The sequence below is a fragment of the Anoplophora glabripennis genome, unplaced genomic scaffold (genome assembly GCF_000390285.2).
Source record: "Anoplophora glabripennis isolate ALB-LARVAE unplaced genomic scaffold, Agla_2.0 scaffold290, whole genome shotgun sequence".
NCBI lineage: Eukaryota > Metazoa > Arthropoda > Insecta > Coleoptera > Cerambycidae > Anoplophora > Anoplophora glabripennis.
This window is the reverse complement of record NW_019416372.1, coordinates 294,195-311,357: the sequence shown is the minus strand read 5'-3', so window position 1 is coordinate 311,357 and position 17,163 is coordinate 294,195. Positions and strand designations below refer to the sequence as shown.

Sequence of the window (17,163 nt, the reverse complement as noted above, 5' to 3'; positions counted from 1 at the left end):
CTGAAAAATGCACAAATGTCGATTTAATCTCATCTGTCACAATGATTCCTTTACAATAAACAGTAAGAAACTATTGCGTCTACACTCGAGGTAACCCCATCACTCACTGGTTCTCTTTAATTGCAAGAATAAAACCCACGGTTTGGATGACCAATTTATTTTCTTTTGTTCTACTGAATGGAAGACGAAAGACTATTTTTGCGTCTAAAGGTGTGCATTTTTTATGTATGTGTTTTATACGAGTAGCCCTACGCAATGGGTGTTCTTTATTACGGGAATAGGATTTAAAAAAATTTAAATTCTGATGAAAAATAAAACATAATTAAACTGTATTATTCAAATAACAATATTGTGCAAGATTTCGGCAAGAATATAGGCACATTTATTATGGAGGAAGAATCCCGTCAACGAACACTGTAAAAAATATTACTAGAAACCTTAGGTGGCCAGAAAACAGTCCCGATCTCAGTCCTTTAGACATATTTTTGTGGGAACACTTCAACAAAATATATTACTAAAGACCTCACAATTTACAAATATTGAAAGAAAAAATACAGGACGAATTGTTTCATAATTCTGAATTTGTCTTTAAAGCAATAAATAGTAAATTAACGCATATTTTCAACTGTATCATCACAATTACTTGCGTGTTGAAAATTTGTAAAAATTGTAGGTATTTTAATGTTATTTCGTTTTTAGGTATTCTCCTTATATTGTTGTAAAGGTTAGTTATAAAAATCGTTGTTTGTTATTTCATTAAAGGATGAATTTTAATTTTTTTAAAGATTTTTTTACTTTAAACATATATTTCGTGCCAGCAAATGTTGATGTCAAAAGAAATAAAGAAAAATTGGTCCATTTGTATTTAAAGTTTTTTTCTATCTTTAATTATCAAACCTTATAATAAGTGAATGTCAACATACAAAAGAAACCCTGTATCTATATTCCGCGACGTACTAATTACCCACCTATATTAAATAAATTTATCATCATCAAATATTAAAAAAATTATATTATATTACAAGCTGTTTAAAATATCATTACGAATTTTGTTTATTTGGAAATATATTTTCTGCACTATTTCAATACCAAAAAATTTAAAATAGCAGCTAATTAACGAAATTATGATTAAATAACCTAACTGCGACACCGTTGCAGAATATCACATGAAACTACATAGATATTCGTTGATTCTTTAAAACATATTTATCAATACCTACATCATACATTTAAGTAAATACAGTAACGCGAAAAACAGATATTGATAAAAAAAAAGAGTACAAAATAAATCCGTAAGTACGCCTGGCAACATTGCCAAAGTGTTTGTATGTTGCTAGGATACGCGTAGGAATGCGCGCCGCTGCATTTGATTCTTCCTAAAATTCTGCTGGTGGCAATTTGGAAATTTAAAACTCCTGGCATATTTTGTCTTTAGGAATGCGGATAGAAAGTTTTTAATAGCGGGAAATAGATTTTTTTTTATAGATCCTTGACTTCCTCTTTTATACCCTTTTTGCTCTTCGAGTCAGTATGTTATTTACAGAGGAAACAAAACATCCCTAGACCGAGCCCTGTTTGTTTTCGTCTCCAGACCGCTCACAGGTGGTCCGATCCAATCGATACAAAAACCACCAAAGAACGAGACTGCTTGTCTCCGGAGACCCGCAGGAAGTTACAGGACGACGGTATCGATTCCCGAACGTCTGCAGTCGTCATACAGGGTGATACCTAGCGATTATCCCTATTTCGGAAAACTTTATTAACAAAAGGAATTATACTGATATTCTATATTTCATAGTGAAAAGCCTTTATAAATAATTACAATCCGCGCAACTGTCAAGCATAGGCCATCAACTTAGCACACTAGACCTTCTTAGTAGTGACGTCACATACGCCAAATAATAGGCAACCCCGTAGTACACAGTGTCATGAAGAATTTCCCAATATTTTTACTAGATTGATTTTCGACCTTATGTATTTTGGACATAAGTGCCAAAAAAATGTGTCTTCTTTGTCAAGACCTTAAATATCGCGATATTCTGGCAATATTAGAAATATTTAAGAAGTTTCAAACTGACAAACTTCAGTGACTGACTAATAGAATTATAGAATTTATATATATATTTATAGAACAATATTGACTTTTATAGTCATTGATAAATTAAAATTATATCAATGTTACTGAGCATGCGCATTAAAGATAACAGAATACCATTCAAGGACGGTTTGGTTATTGTTAAGATTACGTCTATAATAAACCACTTGAAGAAAAAAACACTCGATAAACACACTGACACAGCACAACACCAAAAAAAAACAATAAAAATACTTAGTGGAACTAGAAAATGCCAAGATTAAACAAAACAAGAGATAATACGCTAATGATGACAGCGTATGAGGCTATTCTTTCCGAGCATGCGCGTTAGGAATAACACGGCTAATGTTAAATATTTACTTTATTTAAATTTAGGAATATTCTTTTGTAGCGTTTTTTATAAGTTTTAAGCATATAGCATAATAGTGTCTATTTTATGAAACACGTGTTGTTCTTAAATACGTCCAAATCCTTGTAAAAATAAATTAATTTGAAGTTGTACATTTTTATAGTATCTACGTAAATTGTACACAAGAGTCAGATTCGGTCTGTACAATTTGAACTATGACAGTTTGATACGGGTTTCCTAAATATGTGACGTCACCCTAATGAGTCTATTGGTACTATGGACTAAAAATAAGTGTGCACAATAAAACGAGTTCGGGAGCTGCCCGGTAACGGCGTAGACACTGGCACGAGTTTAACTGCAATCTATTACCTATATATTTTTTCATATATGTAGTTACTTTCGGTTTTAATAAGCAAACGTTTTTTATTTATTTTTTTCGGAAGCTTACAAGGCTTAGTCGCGACAGGCGTATGGGCTCCCGAACCACCGAGCTTTTATTTATTGCCAAACTTTTTATGCGTTCTTCCGCCCCGGTCGCGAAAATATAAAGGCAATAACCGTTACGGTTATATCAAAAAGTTTCAACAGGCCGTATGTGCGACGAGGAAAAACTTTTTAAATTAACCCCGCATGCATATTCGCGGAAACGAGAAAAAATCATGATTTAGGTAATTTGCCTCAAACTTTATATTTACAGGAAAAAATATGAGGATAATTAATAAAACGTTCCGTATTATTTCTTTGAGAACGAAACCTTAGCCAACAACTTGTCAAAAACAATTCGCAGTATGTAGAAAAAAAGACTCATATTTACCTTTCGAGTGCTTATACATATAGGCGAGGTAATTTTTTATTGAATAACATTTTCTTTTAGACTATAATGATATATTGCTCTGTATAACTACCTGTATTAAAGCAAGATAACAGTTTTGTCAATAAGAGAGTCGATAACGAGTGGATCTTGGAACAGATATTTGGAAAATAATGAAAATAAATTACTTAATCCATTATTCAATTAATTATATTAACTCGTGACATATTCCGATTGTACCAAAATTTTAGAAAATAATGAATAATATATAATTGATTTTTCAAAGAACTAAATATTCCTGCTAATTTCAAGCAAGATTTTTCTCTTAATGTAACAAAGAACACTACACATGTTTTCGAGACAAAATATATTCCAGTGTTTTTCAAAAAACTTCTATAAAGATTCTTTTAATGCATAAATGTATTTTTGTAAACTGAGTGATTTAACTTTAAATACAGAAACTGCAGGAACAAATTAATTGCCAAGAAATAAGTGCAGTTTGTTCTATATTTTTTTTTCCTTGGGGGGGCGCGTTATTCGAGATACAGGGTGTTAAAATACACAGCATGTCCTTGGCGTCAAGTAACTTTTAATAGGAAATAGGCAACACGTGGCTTATAATCATTTATGAAAACTATGTGTTTTGCGCTCTTCATTGTACGACTTACCTAACGATATATTTTTCTGTTTCAGATTTTCAGAAATTGGAGAGGGAGGCCAGGATCTGCAGGAAGCTCCAGCATCCAAATATAGGTGAGCACACACCGACAACCCCCAAAACACACAGTATATATTCCATACTTGCCATCAGCTTACTCAGCATTTTCTCTCAATCACGACGAATACCTACACCTACAAGACCATTGAATGCCAGTGCAAAGGCGAATTTTAATGTATTTTTTTTGTTTTTCATTGTAAATATAGTTAGCAATCCCGAGGTTCTCAAGCATTTAGGTAATCGTTCTTTCAGTCATTCCAACTTTTTCATTATTTATGTTTGTCATGTGCTACATACTGCATGCTCCATTTCTAGAATTGTGATTTTTTTCGTCCCTCTGCATCCGTGGACATTTGAGATTCTCTGAAACGAATATAGGCCTCGTTTGTCAAAAAATAGATGAATAAATTCCATAGAGTATAAGGCCAGACGGTTCAGCAAGTGACGTCACAGTAGGTATAGGTATAACACTGCTGTTTGTATTCATATTAAAACAAAACAAAATCGCAAGATGTTTTTTGTTTTTTTCCTGTTATGACCTTTTTGCAAACACTGCCTGCTTGTTTCAGAGAACCTTTGTTTCTTTTTAAAGTATTACCTCTATTTTTTTAAATATCAAATTGTTCATGTCCATGTTGTACAATTCAAAAATATGTACTTACCAACAAATCGATTACTTATAAAATGCGTAGAATCTTTGCTTTCGGCCTATTTAAGTATATTTTTTTTACTGCAATCAGTTTTGGCTTCGGCTTTGGACTATTGACTGGATAATTTAAAATGATGTGGATATTAACTGAAAATTTTCTCTAATTTAAAAACTTTTTCGGCAGTTGCACATCTATTCGAATTTTCAATCGATATACCCTCAGTGTTCCTGTCTTTCTAGTTTTTGCACGAAATAGATGTTTTTTTAAGATGTTATTAAACCATCGATTGGCAAGAAATGTATGTACCTACGCGTTAAAATTATTGCCAGCTCAATATTATTCTTTCGTTGTACTAAAAATACTAGCACCCTGTGATCTCTATAAAATCCACTATAGATGCAAATTAACTCATCGCGCTGTATATATCTCTCTCTCCGGCTGTCCAGTTATTTTATTCCTATACTGAAATCTGTCACGGTCGGTCGAGGTCTACATCCATCACGCAGCAAAGGAATTTCCCCCGGAATAGACTTTGAGGATTATACTCAGGGGATGGTATAAGTCCAGGCCAAGAGCGGTGTCTCTTCGAAGGAAAAGTAATTGGACGGAGGGGGCTAACTTCTGTTCCCCTTCGTAAGCGTTCAGGATCGGATTCTGCTTAAATTTAAACTGTTCACGGTTTAATTTTGTTGCTGTTTTGACTCTGCCCTTTTTTTTTCGACGGCTCCCGTTTAGCCGGCTAAACCTCCTTTTTCGATTTGGTATGAGGCAATTACCGAAGCGGACTTTATTTAATTAGAGATGGGACAATTCAATTAAAGATAACGGCGGCCAGGCATGCAATCCCCCGAAAGCCGGCGAGAAAGACACGTAGAAGTCGGATCGATAAGTTCGGACAGTAACCGGCGACCCCACGAATGAAAAAAAAAAGGGAGATCGATAGGGATTAATTTTAAATATTCATGGCAGTATCAGTGGGAGATGATCGTCACGTGACGGTGGTGAGTTGTTCACCACACCGAGAAAAGTGTTCGTTAGATACAACGAAACTGACAGTTTGACTGCAAATTATGTTTTATTGCGAGTATCAGATTTGAAGTATGTTATATGCTTTAGAAATCAGGTGGATAAACAGTTTATTTACTTATTTTTGTGTATTTCATTTATCGTTATTTATTTATTAATGTTTAAAGTAACGAAAAAAAAATCACTTCCTACGATACAACAAACTTTCAAACTTATGACAGGTGTTTCTAAAGGTCAAAGGTTTAAATAAGCCCATGATTCGAAATTACGCCCTGTATTAACTTTCTGTGCAGTCACCTCGTATCACCCGTCACAATGACCAACAAGTCGGCCGCAAAAAGCCTAAGTTTGCCTCCAGAGCGACGACTGCGGTAGGTCGGGGCGCGCGGCACTTTGACCCTTCCACAAAAGGGGAGGCCCTCCAGGATTAACCACCGAGATGCTTCCGATCAGGCCGGCCGATGCCCAGATTTACGACGACTTGCGGCTGTCGACCTATTCCACCCCTCCCTCCTTCAAGGGGTGAACTAAAGGACGTTGCCACGATTGTCCAAGTTCAATTTTCGTGATTTTTTAGATTAGCAACGGTCCAGTTTAAAGAGAATGACCAGCAAGATCGCCATATTTCATTCCCGTAGACTTAATTTCAAGGAGTTACATCCAATTTTGGCACTTTATTTAAATCATAAAAGTCACAAAATAGATTGTACGGAGTGATTCTAATTTGTCCCCCGAAATTGTAAGGAAGATAGTACATCAAAAAGTGGGGGTAGATACCTTTTTTCAAAAATGATAGTAAAAAGAAGATGGCGGAAGAAGTTTTTTTGCCATATTTTAAAAGTTATTATTATTCATTCCGAGAAAACTGTTTTTGTAAAAAGTACACTTATTTTATGATATACTATTTTAAAATATCCGTACACAAATGTCCGAAAATGTATTAATTCTGAGATAAGGCTTTCAAATTTTGTTATTACTTTATTATTTATTAAATCTGTAACAATGTTAAACTATCTGTCCGTAATTTTTCACGTTTTTTTAATTATTTCTTAGTGATGTGTTGTGTAAATTAATTAAAATCCTTTTGAAAATTTATATAACATTTACAATAAAATAAAAAAGTGCAATTATTGTGCTCAAAAAAAATGGCGTGCCTCCTGGGCACTGCCGCCCCGTTAATGAGTAATTTATGAAAACATTAACGGAAACGTAACTATTATTAGCTTGTAAACCTCCTGATAAGTGCCATAGAAACGTTGAATCCGCTGTAAAAATCGGATAACTGATTTTATCGCGAGATAATGGCAGGTAATCAAAAAGCTGTTCTTCACAAGTGGTCTTGGAGAATGTCAAGTTGGCTTTGGCCAGTCAGACTGGAAACATATTTTATCTGCTCCCACTATAGTAAATAGACGATTTCGAGTTATAAATGCATATTTTATGAACAAATCAATAGAAATATTTGATGAGCATTACATTTTATTAATTATTATGAATGAATATTATAGTAATTGAACAGTTATTACATATAGTAACATTTATAAAATCTGGATAATTATTCCCCTCGCATTTACTAATTGTCACATTTTTCTCAAAATTTCAGTCACCGAAAGCTCAATATTATCTCACTGATCCATTAAAAAGCATGATACTAGAACCAGAAGTTGAAGTGTCATTGTAAAGAATCCTGTCTGTTCATTTTTGTTACTTAGACTGTCGGCAACATAACTTTCTGCAATTATGGCTGATTTTCACCCACCACGTCTCTTGATTGCTAAAATATCACCTGTATTAGCCAGTAACGTTGCCGATGGTCTTCGGAATAAATGGCCTGTATATGTTTCAGGATGTTCTGGTTTCGAAAACTGTGCAATCTTTTTAGGAGTCATAGAAAGGGTATTATTGCCGACTGGTTGGTTGTAACATCTACCTTCTTGACAGCGCATAAAAAATCGTAAAATTTCAGTTTTTATTTCCAATCTAATCTTGATATATTTCTTTATTCATCTGATTTTTACATCATATGAGTCGTATGACATACTTGAAATTTGGTGATTAATCTTCGAGTACTGGTACCAGGAGGATCCTGTTCCATGACCAATCTTGCAAACTCTTTCTTATTCACTGACACAGAGATTCACAAATTAAATTAAAGGCTATCGTTCGATATCTAGCTCTCTTTCTAATACACGTATTAAAATGAGACGCAGATGCTATATCCCTTTGCACTCGGGACTTCCCCTTCTTATTTGACGATCAACGTATATTGCTTGTTTTTCTACCGATTGGACCCAAGTTTGGTGCAAAAAAAATGTGCAATAGACTTATATCTTCCACTTTTTTCGTATATTACAGAAATCTAGTACTGATACGCATGAAATAAAACTTTTTACTAAACCTACGGTTTCCTTTTTCGACGCCAGATTTAGATCGGACCGCCAGCACATATTTTTTCCTTCCAGAAAGGTCCGACGGCGCCCGCGTCGCGTCGGGGCGCTTCGCCGGCCAACTCGAACGGCTTGCCAGATTTGTCACATTCGCAGAGATTAACTGCCGGCTTCTAGATAAATGGGGGTGACCACCAACCTGCTACATCGCACCCTTCCCATCCCGTGATTCTGTAGCTCTTAAAGAAAAACCAATTCCCAACTATGTATTTTTTTAATTGTCAGTTTATGACGTGTATGTACCTCTCGTTTATACGATGACGTCACTTGAGTTGAGAGTAACATTGACGAAATCGACTTTCTGTCGATTTTTGAATAATTCAGGCCTGTCACAGCCTAAGCATCTTTACATCATTCATTATGTGGTGCAAAACAGATATTGCTTCTTCAAATTTAACACAAGAAGTGAGGTTAGATTCACGTTTAGACTGTACATTCTTAAACGGACTTACCTGATGGTTATCCTGGTGTCAATATATTACAAATTTGACGTTTGCCATGTGACGTCACGCGGAGACAGGACGGATATTTTTAAACAATCGTATTTGTGTTGGTTTATGTCTAATTGTGAATACAAATTTTTGCACTCTATATTATGTATTGTAATTGAGTTGCATGATGGTATCTCTTTCTATGGTGCTTTGCAAGTCATCCAATTATTTAATTTAGTTCATGTTAATGCTCTGATAAATGTTTTTTTTTTCTCTATAGTCATATCACTTTTATTTTGTTTTATGTTATCCTTGTTTCTGCTACATTCGTCACATTCAAACAGTTCAGTAATGTGTAACAAAAACATTAGAAATACTATTTAAATCAAACATTAAATTCTTACCATTTTATTAATTCTATTATACTCTGTTTCATTTTGATAAGCACCTACATACGTCGTGGAAATAAATTGTAGGAAAGGCGTGTTCAATGTGTTAGTTTTGCAATTTGACAGCAGCAATTGCATTATTATACAGGGTGATTCACAAATGGTGACCAAAAATGAAACCTAGTATTCTTTGGTGGATTTTAAGAGGAGCCTTTCCTGTAAAGTTTTTATCTAGAATGCTTCAAACTTCAAAAAATATTTTTAATTTTTTTAAATAATTTAAAAACTAGTAAATGAAATCATTTGAAATTGGGCATATATATTTATGTAAACATTGTCCAAAATCTAAGGGCTTTTCCTAAAATTTACATGCTCCAGTGGCGGAGGGACATGCAGGGTATCGGTAGCATATTTTTCTAAATAATATACTACGCCACTGCTTTACGGTAACAACCATGATATTTTTGGATTCGTCTTTCAATTTTTTTAGAAATTACTACTCTCTTACGTTTTTCGAAAAAAGCCTGATTTTCGAGTAGAACTTAAAAATCGAAATCTATTTGTTTTTGACTGCTTGACATTTCATTTATTAACGGACATATCTCAATCTAGATGTCATTATCTTAAATTGTTACTTTTTCTTCGAAGGGAATATAATTCAACTTTTGATTTGTCAGAACCATTCAAATAAAGTAAAACGTTTAAAAAGTTTTTTATAATGTAGATAAGCTGAGGAACGAACGCTTTTCAATCTAACATGTACCAATAAAGGAAATTATGTATCGTTAACGCACGCACACGAGACTCAATAGACTCGCGGTTTCCCAACAACGTTTTAATTCCATATAATTTTCCTTTACAAACCGCCGCCACACAATGCCTTCAACTACTACCACACACCGTGACATAATATATGTGTTATTTAAACTCTATTGCATGTCTTACGTTTGCAATTCCCTCGCTGTGATTGATTGTATGTTTTTTTTATTTTCCAGTGAGGTTGCACGACAGCATACAGGAGGAGAACTTCCACTATTTGGTATTCGATTTGTAAGTATCACACTTATCACTTCTTATAATGCGAATTTTAATACGTAAAAATACACCAGTCACGAAAATTAAGGTATAAATAAAATCCTTAATTTTTAGGTGATCTTCAAAAGACTAATTCAAGTTCAAACCGCTCTGATTTTTCTTTCATTGTGAACCGAAGGATTGAAATTGTCACTTTTGCTAAAAATCAAAGTATAAATTTTGCATCTTTTATTCATTTTTTAAATTGGAAATGTTTTTTTCTAAAAAAACTCATCAAAAAATGTCAAATATCGAAAAAAATCGAAATTGATTTTCATAATAGAATCTACTGGCCCATTCTGAGCACCCTGTATATGTACATTGCACGAATCTGACGTCGTCTTCTCGAAATCTGCCTTCTAAAGTCAGCTTCAGGCAATGCGGTTTCTTGCCGGATATCTGCCAAACGTAAACAAATGCCATATCGTGTGGATGGTGCATATCGGTACATACGAAAATATGTAGGCACTTGCCAAATCGCAGCTCAGAGGCATACCAACAAAAGGTACGCGGCAAAGAGCATCTGTCAAAGCTATTACAGAAGTTGTCAGGATAAATGAGGGAGAGGGGCCTTCGGGCTGAATTTTTGGGTACGTACTCTAACGATGATAATTTTCTATGAATAAATCAGATTGTCTTGCCAATCAAAAATCTGTTTTTTTTAATTGGCGCAGCATATACAGGTGTTTTGAAAGTAGCTGCCATGAATTCAAAGATTGACATAATATAATAAATGAATCATGAGTCTTTTGATTTTTAAATCCAATTTTTTAGAAAACATTGCATTGAAATATGATACAACTAAATTTTTGAGGGTAATAAACACATGAATATTATTAATTATTACTAGTTTTCGACTACTTTTGAGGTTAGGTGTACCATATGTTCATGTAAAATTGGACTTTATACAAAAGAAAATATCTGCTTTTGTTGAATGATTTTTTATAATAAAATTTTAGCTTTTACCAAAAACCAATAGATTTCAATGGAATTTGGTATAAACCAAGATATTGAGGGTGAAACTACGTTTTTAATTTTTGTCAATCTACTATCTCTCAGTGACAATTATATGATATAACTTTTTTTGAGATTAGGTTATTTACATTGTATTTTTTGTACAACAGTGTAAAATTTTATTGTGCACAAAATAACGTTAAATCGAAAACGTACCATTCACTGACACGAGACATTCACTGTAACAACCTAACCTCAAAAAAGTTATGTCACGTTACTGGGAGAGATACTAGCTTACGCCCTCTATCAGATGATCAAAAACTAACAATACTATCGTATTAAATACGTTCAAAAAACTGTTTCGGTAAGCATATGGCCAAAAAATGATTTTATAAAATTATATTTGAGCTAGTCTCATAAATTACTCATTTTGGCAACATCCTGTATCTAGTAAACGAGTTGATTTAAGGGATAAGTTACATAAAATACCCAGTCTAGTCAAAAAGAAGATAAAGAAAACAAATGGCTATTATTTTTATCAGGGTCGACCAGTCCACAATCTGGCACGCTATATGATATTAGTACATTGAACTTTTCATCGCATTTACATATTTGTCTTTAATAATTCCAAATATGCAATTACAGCGCGATAGTCGTACAAAGTTTTTAGTAATTTTTGGATTATCTAACCACATTCAGTATGAATTTTTCAACATCACAGTTCCCTGCACTGATTACGTCAGTTTGACGTACTATTAAGACCTTCCATAGTAGGCGCTGACATTGTTCCATTACCACGCCACCTATAAGAACAAGGCCTCGCTTGTGACGCTCTTTTGTTTGGTGACGTTATTAGGTACTACTTGCAGTTTGCAGTTAGCCTCTAAACTATGACAAAAGTGGACTGTTCCGAGATTAATTACGTCGTAAAACGTAACTTTAAATAATTTTACATGTAATTGCTGTATGTAATATCTGTTTATTTTAAAAGCTCGCGTGATGTCAGTGATTAAATCAGGTTGACGTTTGAAGTTAGGCAGACGTTTTTGTTGTGTGGTGCCGGTGCATTTCGATAAAAAGCGTGCTTACTTTGAATGATGGTTTTTCATAAGAAGAAATACCTAATTGGGTACGACAAAGGGCTCAGTTCACGACTGGAAACAGGAAGCCTTATAAAAAGTATATTTCAAACAGATATATTAAATGTACTGTAAATTATTATGCTTATCATATTCTAACTACGGCAAAATCGCAATATCATGTCGGTCTTATCGCACTAACCACCGACGTGACGTCACGCTCTCAGCCAGGAGGCCTTGTTAATCCAGGTGAGAATGTTTGCGTTGAGGTTTGCTGAACATTTTCTTAACGATTTCTCTGATGTTCGGTTACACACAATTATATTAGGGAATCCCTTTTTATCCGCTAACGATATCGACAATTTGTACACTTGTGCCAAAATTCCCAACAGTACAGGACCCCACCTGTACTAGTAACCCGTTTTGTGAAATTACATCCATTAGGGATTTAGTTATAGGAGCGCAGTCCAGGGGGAGCACAAGTCGCGATCAACTGCGTCAACCCGTTTTATCAGATTAAGGGCGGCCCTTTGATCCCGAGGCCTGATCGACCTCCGTGATAGGCAAATCTGAAAATTGTCTATAAACAGAGGGCGATCTGCAGCAATGGTACTTTGACTTCGGTGTACTCTAAAATCGAGCAGGCTTTTATCGATTCGAATTATTTTTGAGGGTCTTTGCTGTGGATACAGAATGTGATGTGAAAGGAGTTGCAATGTGCGGGAAACCCAAAAATAAGTGAAAAGTTATAGTCTTTTATTTATTTCAAAGTTGAAATAGTTGCTTATGTGTTGTATTTATTATCTTTTATTTAATTTTGTCTTGTCTGGGATATCTCTATTTTCGAAAATATACCCACCGATACCCTGTGTCTCCGCCACTGGAGCATGTAAATTTTAGGAAAAGCCCTCAGATTTTGGACAATATTTACACAAATACATGTGTCCAATTTCAAATTATTTCACTTTCTAGTCTGTAAATTATTTAAAGAAATTTAAAATATTTTTTAAAGATTAACGCCCTGTATCTTTTTAACGAAGCGTTCTAGATAAAAACTTTATAGGAAACACTTCCCTTAAAATTCACCAAAGAATACGAGGTTTCATTTTTGGTCATCATTTGTGAATCGCCCTGTACAATATAAACATTTGGGTGGCCCAAAAAAAAAGTATAATTTTTTTTCGTGTCTCTTGTGAAAATATGTTAGTTTACATGTTTTAAGAGCCCCCTCAAAAAATCAGCTCAAACAAATTTTTTTTAGAAGTCGCTCAAGGTTTTTAAAAATTTCCAAAATCGTCAAAAATTGAATTTTTTTTTTAATTTTTTTTCTCGATATTTTATCATTTTCTAGGTTGAAAAAAATCTCGATTCTGAAAATTTCAAATCGATATTTTAATTTCTAAAAGTCATTCATAATTATTTTAATTTTAAAAGTAGTGGCCCAAAAAAACTATTATTTTTTTTTCGTGTCTTGTGAAAATATGTTAGTTTATCATGTTTTAAGAGCCCCCTCAATAAATCAGCTCAAAATTTTTTTTTTAAAAGTCGCTCAAGATTTTTAAAAATTTCCAATATCGTCAAAAATTGAATTTTTTTTCAAATTTTTTTTCACGTTATTTTATCATTTTCTAGGTTGAAAAAATTCTCGATTCTGAAAATTTCAAATCGATATTTTAATTTCTAAAAGTCATTCATAATTATTTTAATTTTCAAAGTAGTGGCCCAAAAAAAAAACTATTATTTTCTTTCGTGTCTCTTGTGAAAATATGTTAGTTTATCATGTTTTAAGAGCCCCCTCAAAAAACCAGCTCAAAAAAAATTTTTTAGAGATCGTTCAAGATTTTTCAAAATTTCCAAATTTCCAAATTGAATTTTTTTCCATTTTGTTGAGCTGATTTTTTGAGGGGACTCCTAAAACATGATAAACTAACATATTTTCGCAAGAGACATGAAAAAAAATAATCGTTTTTTTTGTGCCACTCTAATAAACATGTATAAAATTTGTACAGTTGAATTGAATTAAATATGCGTCCTTGTCACCTCATCGCAGTAAAAATCGTACGGTCGTTTGATTTTCCGTTAAAATTTGTATCTACAACATCTCGTGAGAATCGAAACGACCCCATCTCCCGTTTTATTCAGTTTTATAAATCCAATCGTAATCCTTTGTACACGCCCAATTTGTAAGAATTCATATCCCCCTCATTTCCGGTATTTTAAATGATTTACTGCTCGAATTTCGCCGAATAAATCTGGAAAACCAATTATACCCCGGTTGGACTTCCTAATATTACGAAACGGTTTTCCCTTCTCGCCCTATTCGCTCTTATTGAGCCCTATGGGAAATAGAGAGAAAGGGGAATACGTTTTACAGTCTTCCGGCCAGACGAAGTTTGCATAATGCAGATGCATTACCTTCGACATCGCCTAAGTATTTCTGGTAGGAGCGTTTATATACTGCGTGTTCCGTCGAAATGTACCGCACTTTGCAACTCGAAAACTACAAAAAAGTTTAGAACAAAGAAGTATATTTTAATTTTTTTGACCTTTTACCTTAGACCATTTGTAAAAAACATAACTTTCCAATTTTCCAATAATATTTATGGTTATTTGCTTCGTGTTTATAACGTCGAAAAAAAAACATCTCAATCTGGGAAATGAGCTGCCCATACAGTTAATCCATGTAGAAGTGTTAATTTTTCTACAATAGTCGTTTCAGATATTCAATAATGATCAAAACATGATCTTTAATCTTTTTTGTCATGAAAACTATGTAGGGCGGCTTCGCCCTGTATACGGCACCGAATCCACATCCTGATTTTCCGTTTCATTTGCTATATATTTAATGTATCACCAAGCAAATCGATTCAGGCCTATTTTTAGAAGACGTGGGTGTGCAATCTTTAGAAAAATTGTAATTTTGGTAATGTGATCGCTGACGCGTATTTCTGTTTTGACAATTCGGACATACACGTAGGAAAGCCACCGCAATAAGATTAATGAATGATGATGACTCTTCTACTAAAAAAAAGAGTAATTTTCTTAATTAACAAAGCGCGAGGTAACACGTAAACTTGGATTTTTTTCGGACCTCTTCCATTAAAGTTAATATTTAATATTCGCCCGCTATTTTTGGCCGATGAAAAAGTCTATACAGGGTGTAAGGAGTTTGACTGCCATTACTTCAACATGAGATGGAGGAATCATAAATGAACAAAAAAGTTGTATATTATAGGGTTTTTTTTTAATACTTCAAGAAAGAGTAAAGCTTCACAAAATTGTATTCAGTAATACCTAAATTTACTCCTTACCATTTCATACTAATAATTTGGCATTTTACTTACCAGTGTCGTAGATGTGGGCGGACGAACCCCTTTCAAAAAGTGTATATTCTCTTCCTTGAAACATGTGTAACATACTTGATTAAAACTATCCATTTATTAAAAAAATCTCTTGTCACATTTTCGAATTTTCTTAAATTTTAGAGTAGTTGCCTAATGACGATTAAACAATGTATTTGTTTTTCAACACGCAAAAGAACTAAATGTGGATGAGATTGATAAACAACAGTAATAGCAAATAAAAAAGTCAAACAAACAAACGTATATAGTCCAATATTGTTATTAACACGAGTAAATTTTTAAAAAATAATAAAAAACTCAATCTGAAACATAACAAAACCACTAGCAAAACCAAATAATGTATCCGAGTATATACCAAAAACTTTTGACAATGAAATACGTCGGAATGTGTTTTGAAGATCTATTCTTGATTAAAATAGGTCCTTTTCCAAAAACCTTGCCCGTTTCTTTTACGGTTTTGTTAGCTATGTACTTTGTGTAAACGCGCCAAATTATGCATGTTTCTGTTACAGAGTAACGGGAGGTGAATTGTTCGAGGACATTGTAGCAAGGGAATTCTATTCAGAAGCGGACGCTTCTCACTGTATACAACAAATTTTAGAATCAGTCAATCACTGTCACCAAAATGGCGTGGTACACAGAGATCTCAAGGTAAGAGCGATTTTTTATATTTTTCGTTTATACCCGTAGAGTTCTCCTGATAAAAAGTAGGTTTTAACCCTATCAACTTGCACTGCACAGGAGACTAGCCGCCGTTGCCCTTTGAAAGCTTTCGGAACAGGATCGGATTCTGCTTAAATTTATACTGCTCACGGTTTCTGTATCTCAGACGGCTGTTTTTCAACAATAATGCTGTACACAAGAGACGATAAAGTGTATATAGAAATTGGTACACCGAACAAAGTACTTGTTTCATCGAATTGATTTATATCTCTACAAATATATTTTATTTATCGTAGAAAAACAGCTAAATTGAAGAAAATAACAGTTTCCAATATCCAGGTACTGAGGCATTTTTCCCCGAACGCCAAATAGCGAGTGCCTCTCGCCATTACGTCTAACGAGAAAATTTCGTACATTCGTTTCTCTCAATGGCCGATAAATAATATTTCTAATAAAAACGGGAATTCCCCAGACACGAGAAAATCCTCTACAGCCAGTTTAATCGAATAAGTTTCCAACTCGGGATCGGGCCGAGATTTTTCCTCTGCCGACATGTCTGGAATGTCGAGGAATATCTTGATTGCGCCGTTTTCTCGTCCCCCGGGTTCATATTTTTTTCCGTTCAAGTCGGGAATGTAAATAAAACGGAACCAGCAAAATACAGTCTCTTCTCGACTTCAGCCAGTACAGAACAATAGAATCAATTTATATTTTGTATATTTTGTCATACAAAACACCAAAATTTGTCTCGTAGCATCTACACTGCCCTTAAAACATACTTATTTATTGTTAAAAGATTTAAGATTTTTAAGAATAAAAAGCATTTTAATTTATTGCAAAATTGTCAAAATTAAAAAATATTAATAAAAATAATGCGGTCGATAAAATTACAATTTTAACTTCTTGAAAAGCGGTGAATTTGATTCCATATCAAAATTAATTCAAAAAATATTAATCACAACCATTTTCAATGATAGATATATATATAATCGTAGAGGGTACTTTTTTTAAATTTGTATTTTTTTGCCAGCTATCCATTGAATCTTATTTTCGGTGAGGTAGCATAACAACAATTTTATTCAAATTGTTTATAAGCGAAAANTATTTTTATGAGA

The 17,163-nt window shown here is 33.7% G+C and overlaps 1 protein-coding gene across 3 annotated transcripts in view; it reads left to right on the top strand.

The window, feature by feature from the left end:
- Positions 1-17,163, top strand: part of LOC108910834 (calcium/calmodulin-dependent protein kinase type II alpha chain) — a 101,485-nt gene that overhangs the window by 51,103 nt on the left and 33,219 nt on the right. For all 3 annotated transcript variants that reach the window (XM_023454311.1, XM_023454310.1, XM_023454309.1), the window contains exons 3-6: positions 3,949-4,008; positions 9,912-9,966; positions 15,898-16,036; positions 16,135-16,139. In XM_023454311.1, coding sequence (XP_023310079.1) covers positions 3,949-4,008; positions 9,912-9,966; positions 15,898-16,036; positions 16,135-16,139 — 259 coding nt within the window. The remainder of the gene's footprint in view (positions 1-3,948; positions 4,009-9,911; positions 9,967-15,897; positions 16,037-16,134; positions 16,140-17,163) is intronic.